The sequence below is a fragment of the Callospermophilus lateralis genome, chromosome 10, assembly GCF_048772815.1.
Source record: "Callospermophilus lateralis isolate mCalLat2 chromosome 10, mCalLat2.hap1, whole genome shotgun sequence".
In the NCBI taxonomy this organism is placed as follows: Eukaryota; Metazoa; Chordata; class Mammalia; order Rodentia; family Sciuridae; genus Callospermophilus; species Callospermophilus lateralis.
In genome coordinates this window covers 23,661,049-23,685,993 of record NC_135314.1, presented here as the reverse complement: position 1 = coordinate 23,685,993, position 24,945 = coordinate 23,661,049, and the positions used below count along the sequence as shown (strand labels likewise).

Below are 24,945 nucleotides of genomic sequence, written 5' to 3'. Positions count from 1 at the left end.
GCCTAAATCCTCTTACCCAAGAGCACTAGTACTTTGTTACCTCTACAGAAATTTGTGTAACTTCTCTTTCATTTTGTTCTTCAATATCTATTGGTTCAGTGTAATCACCTGATCCAAAAAGGCCACTTTACTCTTTCAGTTTATACTATTTTATATTTCTTTATTATATGAATCACTCCCTAAAATATTATACCGAATGGCTTTCAGCCTTAGCATATAACGGATCTGCCTTAGCAGATCATTCTGCTCTGAAAAACTTGGATTTGAAAGCAGGGATATAACTGGGGCCAAGGAAGTTGCATTTCTTAAAGATATTACAGCATTTAAAGAAACACTGAAGACTTTGTCCAGTGACAATAGGAAAGATGACTCGAGGGCATCTCAGGAATTGGCAAGACCACACCCATCTGAGGCTCAAGGGTGTAACCATTCCCTTGAGAAGAGACAGTGGGGCACTCTGCTTGCCCAATGGTGCCTAGGAAGTTTTTTTTCAGTGTGTTCAGTCACCTAGGCACCTAGCAGCTATTCCACCAGGGGTCCTGGAGATTTGGCTACTGTGGTAAGATGGCCTAGAGCTTGGTGGCAACCACCAGGTTCTGGTTCTGCAGGAATGCAAGATGCTGGAGTTAGAGGGAAATAGAGGCTTCCACTGAGATTTCAAAGGAAGGCCTGAGAGGCCAGGCAAAGTGCAGTAGGATCACAGTTCCTGTGGACAGCCCCTAAGAGGACCATACATGATGTGTGAAGGAAGTTGATACTGGAATGGAGACCCCTGAGATGAAGAAATGCCAGTAATGTGCAATGTTTGCCTCGGAAAGCTGCAGGAATGGAGCACAGACCAGCCAAGAGAGAGAAGATGTGGTCTGAACCAGCAAGGCCATGGGGACAGAGTTATAAAAGTCCTTTGCAAAGAATGCCAGGATGCCAAGTGCTCCAGATGCCAGACGTGGAGCTATGGAACTTGTTTGTCCAGCTAGATTTTGGTCTTGCTTTCGTCCCATCCCTTCTTTCTATGTCCCTATCGCTTTACGTGGAAACATTTACTTATGTGCCTTTATATAGGATGCACGTAACTTGCTTTTGACTTTTATAGGAGTTCATGCTGAGAATGTGCCCTTAGTTTCAGAGGAGACATTGTACTTGGACTTCTTGGCAATCTTGGAACTGTTGAGACTATGGGGACTCCTGAAAAGTGGACTAAATGTATCATGCGTTCTGAGATGGGCATGAGCTTTTGGGGGGCTGGGGCATAATGTTATGGTTAAGACATGTGGTGTCCCCCAAAAGATTGTAAGTCAGAAAATGCAAAAAGGATTAGAGGTGAATTGCTTGGGTTAAGAGAGCCTTAACCCAATCAGTGAATTATCTATGATGGGATTAGCTCACTGGTAACTGACAGTGGGTAGGGTCAAGCAGGAGGAGGTGGTCATTGGAAATGCACCTTTAGGGTTTATATTTTGTTGTGTTCAGGACAGTTTTTTTTTTCTCTCTGCTTCCTGATGTCATGTTTCCAGCTGCTTTTCTCTGCCTCACTCTTCCTCACTTTAGGCCCCAAAGAATGGAGCCAGCCATCTACGGATTGAGAACTTTGAAACCTTGAGTCCCCAAATACTTTTCCTCCTCCAATTGTTCTGTCTTTAGTCTTTTAGTCACAGAAGCAAAAAGGTTGATTAAAACATCAGGCTACATTAGCATGAGTGCTTACAAAATAAGAAAAAAAAAAAAAAAAAAAGAGTTCCTTAGTAATGTGATTCAAGATGTTGACTTAGTTCACAAAGCAGAGATAGATGGCTTCAGAGATCGGACACTAAAAGTTCTTAAAAATAAAATTTCTGTGTGGACTAATAAATATAAGATACTTGCTTAAAATGTGTTATTTTACATAGTGCTAAAAGAATAGTATTAAAAGTGGATTATATAATATGGATCATGATACATTTAAATAATACATAATTTGAAGTAGGAGACACAGATTTGACATTGGTAAAGAGAAGGTCATAAATTTAAAAGTCCTAATGAAATAGTAAGATAATTTTAACTACTACAAAAGATGACTAGTGGCTCAGATTTTTAAAAGCAGTACAAAAGGAATCAAGACTTACATTCCAACTAAAATCAAATATAACTTAACCTTAAGAAAATCACCGCCTCCCCCTTTTTTTTCCCTGGTGTTGGGATTAAACCTAGGGTCTTGCTGGACAAATGCTGTACCACTAAGTTACATCCCCAGCTGTTCTTCTTTTTGATCTGCAAAAATTACTATAATCTTCAAATGGTATTTTAGTATTCCTGCAACCTGGAAGAGATAATCATTATTAGCTTACCTCCTTAAAGATTTAAGAGTAAGTAGGCAGACAGAAAAATGAAATTAAACCCATGATGTTTATATTTTAGAGTAGATAGAAGTAGCAAATAGTTTTTCAAGTATTTTCTTTGTGTATGTTTGTGTTCTTTTTAAAATGTATGAGGCATTCAAAAGAATCTATTTTAAACTATTATTTTAATGTTCACTAAGAATCAAAAGATATCACATTTGGAAACCTTAGTGACTGTAGTATTCACTAAAACATGTTACTTTGTAATCAGTTATTCACTGTTGGAAATGTTTATTTTCAAAGTTTTATTAGCTATATCAGTTTTATAAATTTAGTAACAAATAAAGTGTAAACAGTGTATGTCTTTCTCACCATACCCTAAATACCTCCTATATGAAATCATCCATTTCAGGAATGTTGACACCTGTTCCAAGAAATTGTTTTAATAAGGAATGAAATAACCCATGTGATATACTTAGTCTGCTCTGAAGAGCTAAATTAAATAATGGAAGATCAGCAAGAGTTCTTTTGGTTAATTTTATATATGTCTATTCAAGGACTGTGATCCAGACTCTAAATCTATATATGACTGCCCACCCAAATGACTCAATAGTGGTAGCTTCTAGAAGCAAGGATGGAGATTAATTGGGAAGGGGCATGAAGGATGATATTTAGCACAAGGACAAGTGCTCAACACATACCATTGGACTAATGAATATACTAGAAAGGAAGCAATCCAAGCTCAGGATGGGTGATGAAACTGTTTTATATCTTTATGAGACTGTTAGTTTCACAGGTTCATGTATTTTTAAAATGCTTCAAATTGTACACTTCAGATTGTGCATTTTGTTATATGTAATGGGAAAAAAGAATGGGAAAAAAAGTTTGTTTTACATGCACTGTGAGGTAGCAAGTCTTTTTGTGTTTTGAGCTTGAACACAAGCATATATGTAAATAGTTTATGGAGAGTAGAAACAATGTTTTTCATTGTTGAAGACAAAAATAACTAATGCAGAAGAGAACAAGATTAGAATATACCCTGTGGTATTTTATTTGAATTAGGTTTGTTATTTTGAGTTCACATTTATAACTATGCAACTATGTCTATTAAGAGAATTTAAAAAGATATATACCAGCAGTAGTGATGAGCACACAAGATCTTATTTACTACAATGTAGATAGAACTAAAATTAGTTAAAGGGAACTGGAGTCTCTTATAGAAAAGCTGACTTGAGGGGTAGGGCAATGAGAGTATAAGATCAACCTGAAACTCTTATTTTGCCAGAAAGCAAAGTTCTCAGAGACTGAGGATATACCAAAACTGACTGTGGAGCAAGCATGAAAGTTTTTCCAAAATAGAGGGACTTTCTAAAAAATATGTGGCTTGTGTTCAGATACATCAAAGGTAAAAAGGAAGGTGGAAGGATTATTTCCAAATAAAGATACAAAATGTGTAGCAACCAAATGCAGTGCACTTACCCTGGATTGATTCTTACATAATAAACACACAAATAAAATAAAGACCATACCTGAGAGAATTAAATGACTAAATTGCATCAACATTAAATTCCATGATTAGTTATGATTATGTAGGGAAATATCTTTGTTTTTGGTAATATAGAAGCACAAAAACTAGATACTACTAAATAGTTCAGAAAAATAAAAAGTTTTTGATTTGGAGAGAAAGAATAATAAAGCATGCAGAATGAAATGTAAGCAATGGTGAATCTGGGTAAAGGTCTAAAAGAATTCCCTATACTATTCTTGCAATTAGTGTGCCTGTGTGAAATTGGATCAATACAAAAAATTGGAAAATAAATCTGCTGAATGTTATGCAAGACTTGGACTCTTCTTTTGCTGTACTTTCTTATACAAGAAGTGCAATAAAATAAAATCATTATTGCACATTTATATGATTCATGGTGTGCAAAAGTATTGTAGCATTTTAATTACATCCTGACAAGCACATCATGGGATATATATTATTATGGTCACCCTACAAATGAAGAAGGTGAAGTGCTGAGATACTAAGCAGATTATTTATAATCCTCATGGAGTCATATATGGGATCAAAATCATCTACTCTGGTTGCACTTTTGGTCCTAGTAAAGTTGGCCCATACTTTTTCCTTTAAAGATTGTAAAGGGAGACAAATCTTTGATAGAGGAACAGAATGGGCAAAAGGATATTTAAGATCATCCAGGGAGTACAAAGCCTGAGGGGTGCAAATGGAAATGTTGACAAAAAGATAGGATAGGAGAAGGACTGCTCAATTAAGCCATTTGACAAGTCAAACCCCAGAACCGGTATGCATTGAAGACAAGCCACTTGTTTAGTGTGTGTTCTATGAACTGCTTGATGGGGGTTATTCTTAATATTAGGAAATTAAACTTTTCACAGCACCAATTAGGAGTTTAAAGAAGTCAAATAATGGGCAGTATTGGAATTCTGGTACAAATATGTTTTAATAACAAAATCTAAAATAATATCAGAAATTTTCTTGCTTTTCTAGAGAAATGAAGTAGAAGGCAAAAAATCAAAAAAAAAATCAAAAAACGAAATCTTGGCAATTGGGTAAAAAAATGAATTCTACTGGGTGGCTAAGGAGAGTCAAATGCAAAGTTGAATTCATAATTCTAGCACATTTGCCTTTGTTCACATGTTCAAACTGAAACTATGTGAAAAGACATTTTATGTTCTACATGATTGAAATTGTGTTTACATTAAGAAGAAACTGCTTTATATTTCATATATATATACATATATATGTATACACACACACATATATATACACACACTCACACACACACATATACATATCTGTGGTTTGAAAAGTTATGATAGTGGTATCACTGACCTTTAAAAAACATCCATAAGTTAGATAGTTGAAAGATTAAGTTAGATAGTTGAAAGATGTCACTAACCATACTGCAACCCTGACATTTAGAAATAATATGTTCTACAAGAACATCAAACAGAGGAATTACCAAATCCCAGATTAATATAGCAAGGTTACTAACTTGCAAAGACCTACCTACCTATATGCAATAGAAAAGATCAAATGTTTAGCTAAAAATGTCTCATATTTACAACAAACTAGTGATATAGATGTTACCCATCTGGGATTGTCCAGGGCAGAGTATATGTATAAGTAAATATTGAAGCTATATTTAGTAGGAGTGTTAGCTTTGTATCACTTTGGTCAAAATACTCGACAAAAACAGTTTAAAGTGGGAAAAGCTTATTTTGGGCTTGTAGTTTCAGAGGTTCAGACCATAGTCAGCCAACTCCATTGTTCTGTGCCCAAGATTAGCCTTGCATCATGGTAGAAGTATGTAGCCAAACAAAGCTTCCCAGCTCATGAGCTAATGGCAGGCAGGCAAGAGAGAGGGGGGAGGGAGGGAGGGAGGGAGGGAGAGAGAGAGAGAGAGAGAGAGAGAGAGAGAGAGAGAGAGAAAGAAACAAAGGCCATAAACACATGAATAGATATAGTCTAGGCCATGACCCCAATGATGAACTTTCTTCTGCCATGCCTCATCTACCTACAGTTATCACCCAATCAAATTATTAACCTATGAATTATATTAATTCATTTAAGAGGGTCTCATAATCCAATAATTTCACCTCAAGATATGTCTGAATTGTTGAGCACAGGAGCTATTCAGGGGATACCTCATAACTGAATCGTAACAGCAGGGTAGGGAAAATTTACCTGCTGTAGATACTTTTTATAGTATGATTGAACAAATATAAAATATAAATAAAATATAACTACAAGAAGGCTGCAAAGTCATGATGAGGCACTGCAGATACAGACAGAGACTTCAGTTTAGGCACTTAGAATAGTACCCAGTGCCCGGTATCAGAGTGTTAGTGGAACATAACCTTGGATGGCTTCTTTGAAGGTCAACTGGGTGGCCCACCTGAGATCTAGCCAAGGATTCTTTATCTTCAGATTCCTAAGATTATGCTTTTGAGTTTATTATCATTCTGTTACCATGAGAATTTAGGCATAGACTCGCTCTTTTAATTCTTATTCTTCTTGTCTCTTCCTATCTCCCCTAAAACTTTCATAACCCTCTGCATCTGACAATTTGTCTTTATTTACTCAGTAACTTTCCTTGTCTGTGTTGGTTGGAAGAGTTTAAGTCTTTTTAGTGATTAACTGCAGCTGCCTCTTCCTGCACCTACATAGGTCACACAGAGATTCTGGATGCTGGCTACAGAGATGTATCCCAATCCTCACAGATAAGGTTACTGGCTAAAGGCCTTGATTACTCAGTTAGAGGCAGGAAATCAAGTCCTAGGAGAAAGGTATCTGTTTTTTTTTTTTTTCCCATGAAGTAATTCAGAACTGTTGGAATGTAACTATCTAAACAAAGTCCTTATCTCATATGGAAGCAGAGAATTAACATGTGCTTGGGCACAGGATCCCTTATTTTCTCCTTCTTCCCTTGTCCCTCCCTATTGGATCTACTTCCTCCTGAGGCACTGCTTTTAGAGAGTGAAAATAAGCCTTAGGATTCAGCTTTCATTTTGCCTTATTTTGTTACAAAAACAAAAATAGAATTATTCTAAATTTTAGCTACACATAACATTAAATGTATGTAAACTGAGAACTAAGTAAACATTTAAATTTACAACAAAATGCTTAAACATGAATTTGAAGACTCCTATGCATGCTTTTTGATGTTGACAATTTGCTAACAATAAGTACTGGACTAATTGAAAAGTAATATACACAGTTTATATATTAAACACTAACTCCACACTCTTAAAATTGTTTATCTTGTGGCTAGGTAAAAATTTCAATTTTAATATATGTAGGAAATATAATACTTGATATAAATATTTAATGGATAATTTTAATTGAACTTTCTCTAATATTCATGATTTCAATGGGAAATATCTGAAAAGTTTGTAATGTCAGGAACTATAGAAACACTGTCCGGGCAGTGTGGTTTTGCAAGGCTGTAGGAAATGTGGCTGTGGTTTTGCAAGATTGTGGTGAGCCTATTTGAGAAGGGACATGTGATACTATACTCACGCATATACGCAGTGTGCAGCAGACACAAGCCAGTCATTACTGACAAGAGATGCACCACAGACTGTACTGCCTTGATAATACAGAGCAACCATCCAGGGCCAGGCCCCTTCTTTGGAATCACTTCCTCCAGCAATCCTTGGACTCACTTTTTGAGCCACCATTTTTTTCCCACATGCTGTTAAAATAATTGAAGAAAGAACATGTATTTTATTTTGGGGGAGGGTATTTCTTTTGACCATGAAAATTTAACAGGGACATAATAGCTTCAGGTGACCTAAAGCTCTATTCAGAATTTTAAATTGAAGGCTTGAAAGGGAAGGTGACAAAATATTGACTTACATTTATGGTTACATTGTAACAGAATCAGGGAATCCTGCAAGCACTGTTGACTGTAACAGAAGAATAATTATATTTCAAAAATTGTGCACTTAACGTTTTACAGTAAAACATAATGTAGGTTACCTTACTGTTTTTTATTTAAATGAGCTTTTTATTCTACATATCTTACATGAAATGCAGGTAGGCACAAATGAACATCAGAAAACGCCCCAGTTTAATGCCAAGTACACATAAATTTATATCCTAACTACCATTTACTCTTCAAGTGACTTTGGGTCAGTTGCTTAATATCATTGAGACTCAATTTCCTAACCTTAAAATGGGAGTAGTAGTACTTCCTGTATTAGACTTATGATGATAAAAAAATGTTTGCAATGAATTATTATTATGCCTTATACATAATGAATACTCAGCCAATGATAAATATGCTATTTTGTTTGAATCAACTTTGGATTCCACCTTCTTTAATACAGTAGTCCCTCCACTCTTATTCATGGGGAATAGATTCCAAGATCCCCAATAAATGCTTAAAATCACAGGTAGTACTAAATCTTTAGTGTCTTTTTCACTATAACTAAAACCCAGTAGTTATAGCTCACAGAAATGTTAACTTTCTTGAATAGCCCAATAATTACATAATATATTTTTTGCAGATTGAGGTGTGTTAGTCAAACTAGCACAAATTTCTTTTTCTTTCTTCATAATTTCATCTATAGAAGATTCATTCTTATTACAGATCAGAGATCTTAGAAATCTCCCTTATGACTTTTTTTTTTATATTAAGTTGAGAAAGTTCAACTGTTTACTTAAAGGTAATATTTTATGGCTTCCCTTCAGTATAATAGCCAGTATCACTGCATTGTGTTTGGGGGCCATTATTAAATAAAATAAGGGTAACTTGAATATGAACACTGAAATACTGCAAGTCAATCTGATAAGGAAAATAGCTGCTAAGTGACTAATGAGTGGGTAATTTAGACAATGTGGATATGCTGGACAAAGGGATGATTCACTTTCTGTGCCAAACTGAGTAGGACAACTTGAGATTTCATTGTGCTACTCAATTGAAAGCTAATTTAAAACTTAAAGAACTGTACATTTTTGGAATGTTCTATTTAATATTTTTAGACTGTGAGTAATTATGGTTAATTGGAAAAACAAAAAGTGAAACTGTGGATCAGGAGAGACTACTCTGTGTAGTATACCCCAGTATGGACAATCCCACAACTATTCAGGGCCAGACAAAGTGTGAGGCTGTGTGCTTGGTTCAGGGAGTTGAATGATGAATGAGTCATAGGAACTGCTTTCCAGGGAGGCAGGCATGTAAATAGTAAATACTAAGTAAAGTGTATGATAAATTATTGAAGAAACTCATTTAAAAATGTGGATACCAATTTTTATTCAAAGCCAAGACTCCTATTTTGAATTTTAAATGAAAATTGTTTTGCAATGTGTTATACAGTACAACCACTAGAGATCAGTATAACACAATAAATTGTAATACATGGACCTAATACAGCTTCCTTAGATATTGGTCACATTAATAGACACATGCTCACATACATACATATATACTTAACTGAATCTGTTCATTTTTTTAGGTGTTTAAACTTTGGAGATAAATAAAATGAAACAAAATGCAAAGCAATGCCATATGCTCAAATTAATTTAGTGTTTCTCGAACATGCATAATAAAATTTACTTGAAATTACAAAACTCTCCATTGCCTGATTGACATATCCTCTATGATAGAGAATAATTTTTATAGAAATATAAGTAAATAGATGTAAACTTTATTAATAACCAATAATGTGAGTATGCATTTCTCACTATAGATATATAATTATGTATCCATGGTGAGTATTAACGAATTCCTGTTCAGGGATCCACTTGAGTTGGAAAAAGAAATTACTTCTAAACTAGTATATATCTCAAGTCTCATCAAAACTCTTTCTAGGTGCTGGGGTTGTAGCTCTGAGGTAGAGAGCTTGCCTTGCACATGTGAGGCACTGGGCTTGATCCTCAACACCACATAAAAGTAAATAAAATACATAAAATTATTGTGTCTATCCTAAAAAATCTTAAATAAAAAACTCCTTCTACATCTATAGCACTTACCAATAAAAATCCATATTCAAAATGATTAGTTTTCCTAAGATGTGTTCAATTGTCTTAGAAAGATTAAGCAATGCTTAATTTCTTTTTATCAAGCACAGAAAAGTTTCTGGTTAACTTGGTAATTAACCATAAAATTCAATGGCACTTAGCACCTCCTTCTCAAGTATTTTGGATAATAAAACTGTTGTTACAAAATCACACGCATGCATGCATTATCTCAGGGTAGAGAACATTGCATATTCTCTAGGCAGAATGAGCAGCTAATCCTACTTCATCAAGGTGAATTTACAAAGTTGGAAAGAATTATAATTACTGTTCTGGCCATTGTCTTGGAGTCAAGCTAGGTTAGCTCTCTCTAGTGCAAGAATAGCAATGTCATGATCCTGCTTCTTTTCCTTGACCCAGTGGAGTAATACTGTGATATGAACCGATGGATTTTAATCTACCCTCTTGACTATAAAGAACTAATTTCTCTTTGCTTTTATGGCTAATATTTCCTTTTTTCTTATTGAAAAACCATGGCTTTCATTTAATTTTTTGCATTTTTTCTTTGTTTTTTTTTCTCTTGCAAAATACTACTTAAAGTGAGACTTGGAAAATTTTGAAGATAGTGTGTTAGAGTAGAGAAGTAGAATGCTTTGTAGTCAAGTCCACTTGGGTTAGAATCTTCACATTGCCTATTAGATCTGTGAACTTTTCGTGGCTCAACACCAGCTTTCCTATCCTCATCCTTATAGGGAAGCGTATTATCTAAGTCATAAAGCTTTCACAGGGATTGGAGGTAACCTGTAGAATATTTGTATCACAGTGATTGTCACATGATAGACATTCATCAAAATATTTGATAAGTATTTTGCATTCTGTGTCTAATACTATGTTTTGAGCATAATATTGATCAGTACATATCATCACATATCCATTGACATCTATTACCATAAAAGAAGTAGGTCACTATTCAGATTGCTGAGTATATTTTAGGTAGCCTTTTCCTAGTGGTGGCAAATGGTAGTTTGAGTCTTGTGCATGCCTCATAACAAGAAAAAATGGGAGTACAGGCTAGCATATTTTGAGAGTTGAGAGACTAATTTTCTCTGACATTCTTCCCCTTCACTTATTTTTTATTGTAACCACTAGTGCAAGGGTATTTTCAAAAGCACCAGTTTTCATAGGACAATAAACATAATTGTCTCTGCAATAAATAAATGCACAAAATAACTAATCAAATGGATAAATGAATATTTTTGAATGTTTGCCAAGAAAGCATAATGTAGCTAATTAATAGGAAGGGATTAAGGACATTTAACTAACTGGCTGATTTGTTTTGATGAGTTTAAAGAATGTCTATAAATGGTGTCTCTTTTGAATATCACGAACATACTTAAAGTAATGACGTCAATGTAAGCTGATATTGGCATTTTGTTGATAAGTATGGAATAACCTAGCACTGTTCCAAAATATGCATATGATTAACTTGAATGGTTTTTAAATTCTTTATCCTTTGCTTTTTCTTACTAAGTGAAGTGTCTATGACATGAATAGATGAAATTCTCAATATAAAAACTGCTTCAAGATCTATAATGGTAATATAAATTCCGGCATGTCTTAGAGAAAGGAATCTGGAAGGCTACTTTCTCACTTGCAGATGGTTTACTTCATTCTCAATGAGACTCATAATATCAGTCAAGGCCCTACAAATACCAATACAAAACATTCAACTCAAAGGTCCTTTTATTAGCATTAAAAATACTCCTTTTTCAATTTGGTTTATACATTAAGCTCATAGAAATGTTACCTTTCTTGAATAGCCCAATAATTACATAACATTATTTTCTAACATTAAGAATAGTTGAACAAAATATACCAGCAAGAGCATTAAGGCAGAACAGGAGAAATGATAACATCTAAGCTAAAACATATTCTTGAATACAGGAAAGTTGTTGCTTTTCAACACCTTTGGAGAGGCTTTAAAAATGAGCCTTACTTTTAAAAACAGAAGAGACTGCATAGGCCCAACTAGAGGTTTAGATGTCATTTAATACTCATCTTCCATTTGCTAAGTAAGAGAAAAAAATATACTATGATGCCTGCCCCCATTTCTCTTGTTTTAATGGTAGCTAATTTGTGTAATTTGTGTTGTTTTCTTTAGTATGAGTCACACTGAACCTATATCCCAGATCTCACAATTTCTGCCTGTAGAATTTAATTGTTTACAAATCTAAGAATTAGAATGAAGAAGTAAATATATGTTATTAGACCTTATCAAACCCCTATCTATGTACCTAATGATTCTGTAGTCAATATCTCATTTAACTCTCTTACCATATATATGAGAGAATCAGACAGTGTTATAAAAAATATGAATAGATACTGCTTGAGATCACTGTTGTGGATTACATGCCCAGGCTATGAAAGCATTAAAATTTGACTGGCTTCAAAAATTGATCTTCTTTCCAGTTCATGTGCAAGACCAAATTTAAGACCCACCTGGGTGTTAGTATTAAGCTTCCATTTGGTGCTGCACTTAGTTTTACAAATGGTCCATCTCCAGTAGAGAGTATTGGCATTGATGAATTTACACTCCTATGGAAAAAAAAAAAAAAAATATATATATATATATATATATATATATATATATAAATAAAAGAAAAACACAAGCAAAAAAAAATAAGCTACAATTTAATTCTTTATATTGTGAAGACTGAGAAAAATTGTGGGATTCTGTAGAAGAGGAAACCAATGTAATACAAAACTTCAAATGTTTTGCTACCTACAAAAACAGCATAGATCAAGAGAAGAATTGCCATAATAACATGAAATATAATTTTAATTTTTACTTAATACTTCTAGTGTGTGTTTATATTCTCATATTATTTTACAAAGTTGAAATCATTGTATATATACCTTAGATATTTTATTTTTATTAGAGTTTCTTATGTTGTTCAGCAGTTTTTCTGATGGTTGATTTGAATGACTATTTCACAGAATTATTGCACTATCATTTAAGCTTTTTTTCTTCCTGAGCACAATTCCTCTCTTTAAAAAAAGGATGTTGCCTAAGGACAACATAGAAAAATAAGATCTTCAGTTTTCCTATCTTTCATAATGTTGCTTTGTTCTTGACATTTTGTTCAATTCAAAGGCTAACAAGCCTTAATTTAAAACCAAAAGCTACTGTTACTATAAAACAGGGAGTATGTAGCCTGAATCTTCAAATATCAATGGATGAGCCAGTGCTAGGTGGAGGCACCTCCCTCCATGAAACAAAAGACATCCAGTCCCCTAGGTTCTCTTTCCCCAGAAAGCCTGTTAAACCCCTGCTCTCCACTGTGATGTTTAATTAATGATTTCTCTTACATATCCCAAATCTTTTCTGAAAGTTCAACTATATACTTAAGCTTTCAATTTCTAATCTTTTTTTCTTTTATTCCAGATTTAATTTTCACATGCAAATATGCTGTTAAGCTGGAAACATCCTGATTCTGCTCTCTTCCACTGGCCAGCAGGGCAATAGTTCAATTCCTCTCTTAAAGTGGCATGATGAACTTGCCCTTGCCTCTCCACGAGAAGGCCCAGTGTTACTTAAGACTGCAACCATCACTGATGCTTTGCTCTTTGTGTACAGGAATTTGCAAGGAGCACTCAACACTGTTATATTTTTAACAAAGAACTGGCTAGAGGGTGATTCCTTTTACTTCCCATACCTTTAATAAATGAAAAATATTTGGTATCTCTCCTCTGCTGAAGAGAGAGTGGGGACAATGGAGCCACTATCTAGTATGCTAGAATTTGGCTTTTTGAGCTTTTATAAATGAGATTTAAAATCCTATGTTCAAAGACAAATGTCTCAGAACTACGAAAGACCAGGCAGAGATTAATATGTTGTATTAAATTCTGTATCTGAAGAATGTACTTGAGGCTCCTCCTGCCTCTGTTTTCTTTCCTTGAAATTTTTAGTGAGACACACTGTGAAAACTACAGCTAGAGTGTGAGCTTTTAAATTTCCCAAATTCCAGATCTGCAGATTAGATAACTCCATTACCTATTTACACTGATCTCTGAAATCAATAGAAATTTAATATCACATAGAAACACCATATAGCATTACCTTGTTGACATACTAGTGCCTCCCATTTCTAAACATTTATTACCATTTTTATAGGTTATGTACCCTCAAAGGACTGTTCTGACTTCAGAAAAACTTTATTTTATGTGAGAAAGGGAGCATACACATGCAACCATTATCATTTTTGAGGTCATGGGTGGAGTAGATGAATTCTAGGGAGAGAAAAAGGAATATCCCAAGGCTACTTGCATGGTATTAAATCTTCTGCCTCTTTTCTCAGGCTCTGCTTAGGTTTCTTCTTTTTTCTTGCTCCTAAGACTGTCTTTGCTGTGATAAGAATTCTTCCCTGAAGCAGGAGCTTAGGTAAGGATGTTTTAAGCCTTTGGACACACTAAAGCCAAAAAGAATAATCAGGCAAGCTGCAAATACTGCAGCGAGGCACTGTAGCTCATTTCATATCCCCAAAGCTTAAGTAATGAATAGAGCCAGGTGGGATTAGCCTAGAAAGGCTTTCAGAGGAAGACGGTCCTTTCTTTTCAGATTGGAGGGAAAGAAGAGGATGGATTTGGCAGGACAGAAGGGAAGGCAGAGCATTCTATAGGCAAGGAGGGGAATAGTGAATGGAAGGGATTTGATGGCAAATCACTACATTAGGACAGTCATGGCATGCAAGCATTTAGGTAAACACCACATCTGTACTGTATCAGTTATGATTACAATTGCTTACTCATTTACTACATTTAAAACAATATATTTAGCACTCACCTAGCCTATGACAGCTTTTAGAAACAGTTAAGTTTAATTAATTTAAAAATTTCTTACCTTGACCCTTAAAGTTTGTGACATTTACACTGAATCACATCAATGCAAAATTTACTTAATATAATCCCTTTTCTCTTTTGTGAAATCTACTGCATTATGAGTAAGAGAAAAATAGATGGGTCAGTTTGGTCGCTTCTCTTCATTTGCTTACAGATGTAATGGTGCTAGGAAGAAAACAAATTCCTCTTACCATCTATGAAAAATATGGCTGAGAGAAGTGATACTTCTACAAGATTGTCAAGGAGACAGGTTCTCTGTGGACAACATCTTAGACACTTTGGGCACCGTCATCTACTTGAACATGATTTCTTAGCTGCTACTAGAGCTTGAAACTGCTAGTGTTTATTTTTTGAGCAGGGTCATGTGGCACACACACCCACTTTTGCTCTGATGTTTTCTCAGTACCTATATTTTCTTAGTGGATTATTACTTTACAAACACATGTGTGAAATTCCTTTAGTGTTTACCATCAGGTGAAATCTGCATTCCCCTTAGAATTAGTAGCTTTTTATTTTTTTATTTTTTGTATCAGAGAATGAACCCAATAGAGCTTAACACTAAACCACATCCACAGCCCTTATTAAATTTTATTTTGATACAGGGTCTCAGTAAGTAATTTAGTGCCTCACTAAGTTCCTGAGGCTGGCTCTGAACTTGCAATCATCCTGCCACAGACTGTTGAGCCACAGGTATTACAGGCATGTGCCACCACACTGGGTTGAATTAGTACCATTTCTTATCTCATCATGAAAGCTATATGATGTGGAGAGCTGTGGCAGAGTATGGGAGAGTAATGACTGAGATTGGGAGTCTCTGATAATCACATGGCTATGGCGTGCCTGGTACCTAAGAATGTGTCTCTGCAAAGGCATAGGATGCCTAGCTCCTTTGGTAATGCCCTGCATGAGGAGGCTCTGAAGAAAAGTCTTATCAGCTTCAACCTTGATCTCAGGCACATAGCTCCTAGGGATAGAGGAATTCTCTAGCATGCTAGACAACACAATGTTTCACCAGCTCTGCTACCCCTGAACCTGCCATCTCAACAGCAACTTTAAACAATGGACCTTTTTGAGTGCTACACAAAGGTCCTAACATTGCACATTGCAACTGTGGGTTGCAACTGCTGAAAAGCTGCATAGCTGTTTCCAGTTCTGTAACTTTCTGAGTACAAAGAATTATGCTTGCATAGTCTTTAACCTGATAATAAAACATATGTAAATAAAGATAGCTCCATCAGACAGCAACACTCCACCTTATCTCAGCTATTTGTCTTCAAAATCAGCCTGTGTGAGTTTTTATTTTTCTAATCACCATTGCCCCTCACCAAAACTTCAAATTTGGCCTCACTAGATGTGGCAATGTGATGTCAATGTTTTCCTTAATGAGTGGGTTTCCAGGAATCTCAGACATGAATGGTGCCATTGTAATAATCTTGTTATGTTTCCTAGATTTGTATCCTTATTTCTTTGGACTTTAATTTCATGTATTATTCTGTTAATTCTACTGCATATGCTGTCATCATGTATATCTGTGTATTTTTTAAAGGAAGTGGGTATGAAGAAAAGAAGAGGGAATGGGAGGAAATGATGGAGAAGAGAAGGTGACCAATAAAGATGTGAAGAAGAAAGAAAAAATAAGGAAGTAAAGGAAAATTAAAGAGAGGAAAGAGCTGTTTTCCTTTGGATTTCATCAATTTTATTTAAAACTATCCTTTGTCTCAGAAAACATACAACATTAATAATAGGTGGTGCCTTAAAAGTACTTTTTAGAAAAGAAGTAGGATGAATAAAGAAGGTTTTGTTATAAATTTCACAAGACTGAAGTTTTTTCCTCTTATCTGTTTCTGTTTTATAATGTAGAAACCTCTCTCTCCCTTAGAACAGGGTTATAGGAAATGCTCAATGGAGTTGTCCTTAGGCAAAAACAAACTCTCTCCTTGTGTCAATGTAGCAGACTAAATAACTATATGTTGCAGAAAATTAATGGTATATAATTCATAATTATACCAAAACATAAAAGCTTTTCTTACTCTTTTTTTTGTATGTATCATTATATTCTCAGTAATTCCCTGGCTGCATCAATCTGTTTGAGGTGTCAACATACCCATTAAAAAGTGTAATCCCAAATAGAAATTCAAGACAAAGAGAATCCTCCCTGAATTGTATTAGTACAAATAAGCAACTTTCATAGAAAAGAAACTCCTAAGCCATAGTAGTATATTTTCTTATATATTTAGTTGGTGAAATCAAGAATGAGTTTTTCCAAATAATATATAACAGCAACATAGGCTTTGGTAAAAATCTAGCTATGGACAGTTTTACTCTTTAACGATATCTTTCTTATATGGATCTTCCTAAACTCTCCATTTCTCTTGATCTATTATGAGGGTGGGAGTAACATTTCCAGAAAATTAAAGTTAATGTCAGAGTTTACAAGCTAAGGGACCCCCTGGATTAAGTCCATTATTATTCTTAATAGGGTTCTTAGACCTAATGGCAGTATAAAAAGAGTTTTTGAGGTTTGAATTGTGTTGCTTTGTTTTATTCAGGTGAAATCAAACCACAATGTACTACGTTTTATATCAAACCAAGTGCACAAAGATCATGATTCCTTAGATAAGAGAAAACTACTGTGTTAGAGTCACCTGGGTTTCTTAGAAAGGAAGAGCCTTCTAGCCACCCAGAAGTAACAAATATGGTAGTCAGTTTTGCATTTAGAAATGTGCTGGTAGAAGGGATATTTTCATAGATTATGCATTCTTCATTAACACTTTTGTATTGCTGCTTGCTAAATATGCATTTCCAAACTTAAAATATAGGTGTAAACAGTATGTATCAATTAAAAAAAAATAAAGTAAGAGCCCTGGGTCTCACTGAAACCAAGGTCCTTATCCTCTTAGCCTGGTAGTTCATGATAACATTATGGGGGTTTGTAATTGGGTAATAAATAGTTACATCTTTATTTTTACAAATTTATAACTGAAATTTAGATTTTTTTCTTCTAGTACACGGTGCCTAATCACAATGTTATTAGCAGCACCTATGATATTGTCACCAAAACAAACTTAAGATATCTTTGTATCATATTGCAGTTATTCAATATATGTGTGTGTGTATATATATGTATATCTATACATATATGTGTAAATTATGTATAATTTATGTTTATCTTTGATATTATTTATTCAAACAACCAGTGTATCTTATTTAATACTTTCATTAAAATGTTTGTTACCATATCATATTTTAATATTTTGATAATTATTTTTTAATTCAATTAATTTCTTTTGTGACTAGGTGTGTTTTGCTTTATACAATTAAATATATGAATCACTGAAGAGATTGGAGAGTTTCTCCAGACTTATAAAAGTGTCCATGACACAAAGGGAAGGTTAAGAACTCCAACCATAGGTAATGGTTCTCAAAATTTGGCATGCATCAAAATCACCTGAAGGGTTTATTAAATCATGTTTCTTTGGATGGTACTCTAGGTGTGAAACTGGGTTCCATAATCTGAATAACTGATTCCCAGCAGATTCAATGTTGCTGGTGAAAACCACTGATTTTGATCACCTTGGATACCAGTGTCTGCAAACCAAATCAGAGAATTCTAATTTATAACTAGGTGCTACATCCAGGAGCTGATGTAGCATTTGGATTACAAGTCAGGATACACTTGCTGTCATTATCTTGGCCATGGCAGATATAATTACAGAACCAGTGTGCTTTTACCAGTCTTGTTAGATAAAAAACCTATCAAAGATTATCTTAGAGAGTTGTAAAAACTACTATAGTTTACTACTATTTGTTCCTTAGTTAATTTTAATTGGTACATTTCTAATTTTAAGATAGGAAAGTAAACCAGAGTTATAATTTGTTATTTACAGAAATGAGGGGCTTTTTATTAGTCACTTAAATCCAGTAAATACATATGTTCTGTTCCATCACAGAACTTGCTCACAGCTTCTCCCACCCCACCGCACCAAAGTACCTTGGTAAAAAACAAAAAGTGTTTTTGGTGCTGAAGTTATGAATTAAAAGTAAAAATAAATTCAATTATCTGTTCCCATATAAAATAAGCAAAAATGCCAAAATGAGTTGTTTAATATCAAAGAGAATAGTTGCGATTTTTCTAATATTTTCCATTTTTTGCCCTTGTTTTGTGTTCTGAGTTGCCATATGTTAAGGCCTAGTGGAAAACTCAGGAGACACTGACAAAAAACATAGGCAGGAACAGGAAGGCTATTTGCCCACTGATTTCTTAAGTAGCATAGAATAGCAGTTTTACTTTCATTTTTCCAGGACCCAGTGCTAAATTATGGAAACAAATTTGTTGTGATGTTTAAAAAGAATTCTAGCTAATTATTTTCTGTGTATTTGAAAGACTTTCAAAAGAACCATTTCATCCTTTCCTCCGATATTTCACAAACATGTCTACAATGAAAGAACACGAAGTGGGTCCATTTCTTAGTCAGGTTTGAGAATCTAATGGACGTTTATGATATGTCACATGAAGCTATCTTGCACAGGACTATTGTGGGATTCAAAAATATCACATCAAGTCCTTATAGAATTATTAGGATACAAGTAATTCACTCTTTTTAATCCATGATTATTTTCTAGATTCTGAAGTTTTACAGAGCTGATGGCTTATCCTAGTTTTTAAAGCTGAGCAAGGCAAGTCAACTGCATCATTCATTAATTGGTTCAGTAACAGGGTAGTGTTCTCTCCTAGAAAATACCATTGCAAAAAAATTACTAGCATTTATTCTTGCCTCAGTATAAAATGTTTCCTTTCATTTTCTGATAAAGGACATAAAAACGTTATTTAAAGTACTTTTTACTTATGCATGCTATAAATGGAAGGGAATTAAAATGTTTAATATAAAAAAGTAAAGGCTGATGAAATCTGCCTCATGTGATTTACTAGAATCCGTGGGGAATTGCATTTCAAAACCTATCTGCATAAATAATCTTGAGAGACTGCAGTGCCTTTTTAATAAGTTGACTCCTAAATTACTTTCCACTGTACCAAACACACATCATTTAAACTCACTAAGTTTTCTTTCAGTTACCATGCACCAGTCTAGACAAATTCTCATTAAGGCTATAACTTACTTTCAATTATTAGAGCACTATGGAGATTATTTAATGAGCAAGCACAGGGCCAAAGATGAAAGTCTTCGCAGAAATTACCTGACTCATTTCAGAAGACAGTGAGTGCCTGGCCTTCATCAAAAATATTGTGTCTAAGACAGTAGAAAGCATCACTTGTTTCTTATGCTGACAAACCTAGCTCTTTGTCCCTGTCTCCAGCTGGAAGGTATTTTCCACAGGAAATAAGGTCAGTGAACTAGAAAGTAGACTCTGACTGGGGAAAAGAGAAACGTAAATAAATAGTACACGGTTGTATGGAATTGACTTTCATCCATTGAGCTCAGGTCATTTTCTGGAAAGACTTCCCTAATATGACCAAAGTGAGTTAGGTTGTCTTATATCACATTGTGTTTATCACATTACCTTGTGATTCTCTATTTATGTTTCTACCCGCCCCCCCCCGCACATAAGCATTTACAACAAAAATCATGACTTATTCATTCACGAACATGACACAATTTCATTGCTAAAACTAGTTCTAATCCAGGAGTAATAAGAATAATATATTTATTTTATGTACTGTTGAAATGCAGTGAAGATATATTCTTTCTTCTACATTCTATCATATAAATGTAGGATTTAGCATTATGCCCTACCATTTAACATATTTCATTTAAATTTATTGAAAACACTCTTTTTCAAAGTAAGTTTGACCTTTGCAAAGAAGTGACTAATCTTAATCCCAAACGTGGTCTAAGAAGCAGTTTAGCTCTGATTCACAAGCCACATTGAAAAGAGCCACTGTATATATAATTAACTGATGATGCTTAGGAAGCTGGTGAATTGAGACACAAGGCTCTTGGGCAGTGAAAGCTCAACAATCCAGAACATTCTAATGCAGCCATCTGGAGAGAGGTCAAGTTACCAATCTCCTTAGCTTAATCTTTACAAGGTGGGCAACAAAGAGCTCCTTAGCATTACAGACAACTTGAGCAGCAGAAGGAAAGCACTTCCTAGGGTCTCCCCTCTCTGACTTCACTGTTGAACTAAAGTCAATGTTAAAGGCGGAAACTGCAATCAATGCCACTTACCCAGTGTTCCACTTGAAGTGAGAATAGACTATCAGTTTCAGTGCTTTGTTGACACAGTATTCCTCCTACAAACCACCCTCTTCCCATACTCTTGCCTGATCCTCTTCCTCAAGTTGAAAGTGTTTTTGTGAGAATAAAACGTGAAACATATAATAGAAAACATATTACGCAAACACACATGTTCATCTAAAGTACAGGGAGTTTCTGACTAATACTAATAAACATAAACTAAATCAATAATTATTTACATAACGGAACTCTGTTCTTGACAAAAATTGCCTTCTGGATAAGGCTATTATCTCTCATATGAGGCCTTCAATGGAGGAGTTTCCATTCTCAATGCACAGAATTTGGAGAGACAAGGGAACCTGAAACTTCAAGTCCACGTGAAAGAAGTTATGGATCACTCCTAACATTCTAAGTGGGATCTCAGCACAGTTTCCAATGATAAAAACTACTTACATGTAGTAGCTGTGTATTATCTTGGCACTGGTATAGAATACAATTTTCTCAGTATACTAGAATTAACCAGGCTTTGTGTATTAAGCTAGAGACTTAACTATTACATGTAAGGCTATTTCTAGAGAAAATATGTTTTGAGATTCAAACAAACCTAAAGTTACAATACTAATTTGAAAAAAAATTCGGAAACTTGTGTGCCACATTAAGATTCTGCTATATAAACTAGTCAATTAGAAAGAAAAGTCCCTTATACACAAGGCAATCAATTGCATTTGATTGGATGAACTAGAGATATTGGGGATATTTATTAAATGCTTATGTGTGTATACATATATACACTAATGGATCGTTTCCTTTTTTTTTCTTTATATCTTTTAGAATATGTTAAAAAATCAACAGTTTAGGACAGGAAGAAAAAACAATTTATAATTGGACAATATTTTGTATGCATTTTGCTAGGTAGATGTATATATATTTATATGTGCATACATGGACACATTGTGAATAATTTATTGCCTTAATGAACACTTACTTTGCACCTATTCTTTTGAGGCAAGGATTAATCCAGATGTAAACAATAATGGATAAAATATGTAGGAGTAACTTTCGGTTTGCAGCTAGCAGCTATGAGCAGTTCAGAATGCTTGAAAAACCTGGGCTCATGCAGGACTGGCAGGAACACCTGTAGGATGGGGCGCTCTGTTCTAGGGAGCCATCTGTGATTGAGGTTAGCATTGCCAGGGAACCAAGAGGCAAGGGCCTCAGGGAATGTTCCCCTAACTCATAAAGCCCCCCTTTCATAGCGACAGTGATCCCTTCAGACTGCCTTCCACTGTCTGCAATATTTAGAGCTTCTTCATAGTGTGGTTACATTAATCATAAGATGATTGGTTTCTAGATGTTGTATAACCTGCTTTGCTTGTGTGTGTTGGAGGGTACGCCCTACCCATGCCCTATATCAATTGTAATCATTTCTGCATTAAACGAACTTGCTGAGGTTGCCACCTGCCAGCTCCCATTGTATGTGTTTTGACTCCGTGTTCCCCACACCCACTGTGACTGAGGTAGCCAAGTGACCCATAGAAACAGAAGTAGATATGTGATATAGTTTGGGTCTTAAATATTTTCCAAAGCTCTGTGTATTGGAGGTTTGGTCCCCAGGGAGGTGCTGTTCGGAGATGGCTCTACTATTAAGTGGTAGAGCCTAGTGGGAGTTCTTCAGGTCATTGAGGAGCACCCTAGAAGGGGACTGCAAGACCTCATCTTTGTCCTTCTTTGCATTCTAGGTTATGAGTAAAGCAATTTTATTATGCTAAGTGTTCCTTTCATTATATACTGTCCCCCCAGAGGCCAAAAGTGATGGAACTGATTAATTATGAAAAAGAACCTTTGTGTATGTCAAAATAAACCTTATCTATTTATAAACTGGTTGTCTCAGGTATATGTAATAGAGATGAAAGTTATCACAGCTTGGTTGTTACCTTTACAGACCTCATAGTTTTGTTATTACTCCCTAAGCAATATCTATTATAACAACTCTTCACACATTGCTTATATTGTATTAGGTATTATAAGTAATCTAGAGATGATTTGAAGTATTTGGAAGGAAGAACAAAGGTTACATGCAGATACTACATTATTTTATACAAGAGACTTGAACATTTTTAGAGTTTGCTATCCATGGGATATCTAAAGATACCAAAAGTTAACTGTATTTCATTTTGTTAAAAATTATAATCTAGAAAAATGAACAATACTCATTTGAAAGTAGGCTATAGAACACAATATTGTCTATAATATATTATGTATACTTATTTATGTAACATAAAAGACTATTAGCAGTAGTTATATTTGAGGATAGGGTTGATACTTTTATTTCTTCCTTTCATGCATATTTTTAAATTTACAACTTTAATTAGTTTCAAATAAATCCAATTTGATATCAGCAAAAATTTGAGAATTTCTTTTTCTTTTTGGGGGGATTGTATCTGGTATCGAACTCATTCAACTACTGAGCCACACCCCCAGCCTTTATTTTGTATTTAGAGATAGGGTCTCACTGATTTGCTTAGTGCCTTGCCATTGCTGAGGCTGGCTTTGAACTAGCAATCCTTCTGTCTCAGTCTCTTGAGCTGCTGGGATTATAAGTGTGCACCACTGAGCCAGGCCAAAGAGATTGAGAATTTCTAAAAGATAGCTGAGTAGACTTACTTACCCTAGTCCCAGCATCTGACAAACATCATTTGAAATCTGGGTGGTCCAGTTGTCAGCACAAGCTACATGCCATATGCTCTGGATTCTGAACTGCACCAAACCATTGTTGTTCATTGTGCCATTGAAAAGACGCACTAAAGATTCAAAAGATAGAATGGTGGTTACCAGAGAGTGGAGGATGGATGGAATGGGAAAATGGTCAAAAATATACAAAATTTCATTCAGATAGGAGGAAGGTTTTTGACACCTATTGCACAGCATGGAGGCTGCAATAATGTCCTGGATATTTTCAAAATGCTAAGAAGGAAATTGAAAGTTTTCTTTCCATAAAAAATAATAGTTATTTGCGATGATGGATAGGTCCATTGGCTTGATTTAATCATTCCACATTGTATACATATATCATAACATCACTTTGTACCCCATAAATACATAAAATTATAATATAATTTATAATTTTTTAAAAAAATAACACACAAATATGACACTCAGATGTATTAAAGAGATTACATTACAGATAGGGTCACTTTGACCTAGGTTACTAAGAATAAATGATAACATTTAAATAAAATGTGCAATGTTCTTAAGATTTGGACTTTAGAGTTTGATTATAGTTTTCCTTAAGAGTATGTTGAAGGGTGTTAAGTTGGAAACATGAATTTAATTGATTTAATTTTGTTCTTTTATATAACTAAAAAATGGAGGCAGTAGAGATATGCAAGTCTATTGCATATCAGTAAACAGAAAATAAAGTTATTTATAGAGAGCATACCTTGGAAACTTGTCTCTTATATAAGAAAACCCAAGTTCAGGAAAAATTTTAGACACTTTTCATTCTTATCTCTTTTCCTAAAAACTTTATTTTATTTGCATTTGCTGGTTTGCTGTTTAGTGCCGTAATCTTCCCCAATGTCTCACCAACATTTTGGTAGAATATTAAGGGTGTTCATGCCTAGGTAGGGACTAGAGAAAACTATGCTAGTTTATCAAACAAGACAAACATCAGCCATGGTTTTTAACTACATATTCAACATTGTAATTATTGTTTACATTTTATTCTTCTGAAAAGCGTAAGCTGTTGACTTTAGAATTAGACTTAAGTGAAAATATAGTTTTAGCCCTCTTAAGGGTGTGACCTTTTGGTAGCCATATAATTTTCCTAAAACTCAATTTCATCATAGCTAAAGTAGAGTCAGTCTTTATTATTGGAGTGTTTTTACTGTGCTTAGTTAGTCTGTAGAAAATGGTATATGTGTGTGTGTGTGTGTGTGTGTGTGTGTGTGTGTGTACGTGTGTGTGTGTGAATAAATATATATGATATGCATTAAATATTTTCTTAGAAATAAAAATAATACATAGAAAATAATCTGCTATTTAT

At 34.6% G+C, this 24,945-nt stretch overlaps 1 protein-coding gene across 2 annotated transcripts in view; it reads right to left on the bottom strand.

The window, feature by feature from the left end:
* Tmprss15 (transmembrane serine protease 15) overlaps window positions 1–24,945 on the bottom strand; it is a 114,658-nt gene that overhangs the window by 15,071 nt on the left and 74,642 nt on the right. For both annotated transcript variants that reach the window (XM_076868384.2, XM_076868385.2), the window contains 4 exons: window positions 23,569–23,701; window positions 12,304–12,399; window positions 7,702–7,751; window positions 7,363–7,537 (listed from right to left, as the gene is read on the bottom strand). In XM_076868384.2, coding sequence (XP_076724499.2) covers window positions 7,363–7,537; window positions 7,702–7,751; window positions 12,304–12,399; window positions 23,569–23,701 — 454 coding nt within the window. The remainder of the gene's footprint in view (window positions 1–7,362; window positions 7,538–7,701; window positions 7,752–12,303; window positions 12,400–23,568; window positions 23,702–24,945) is intronic.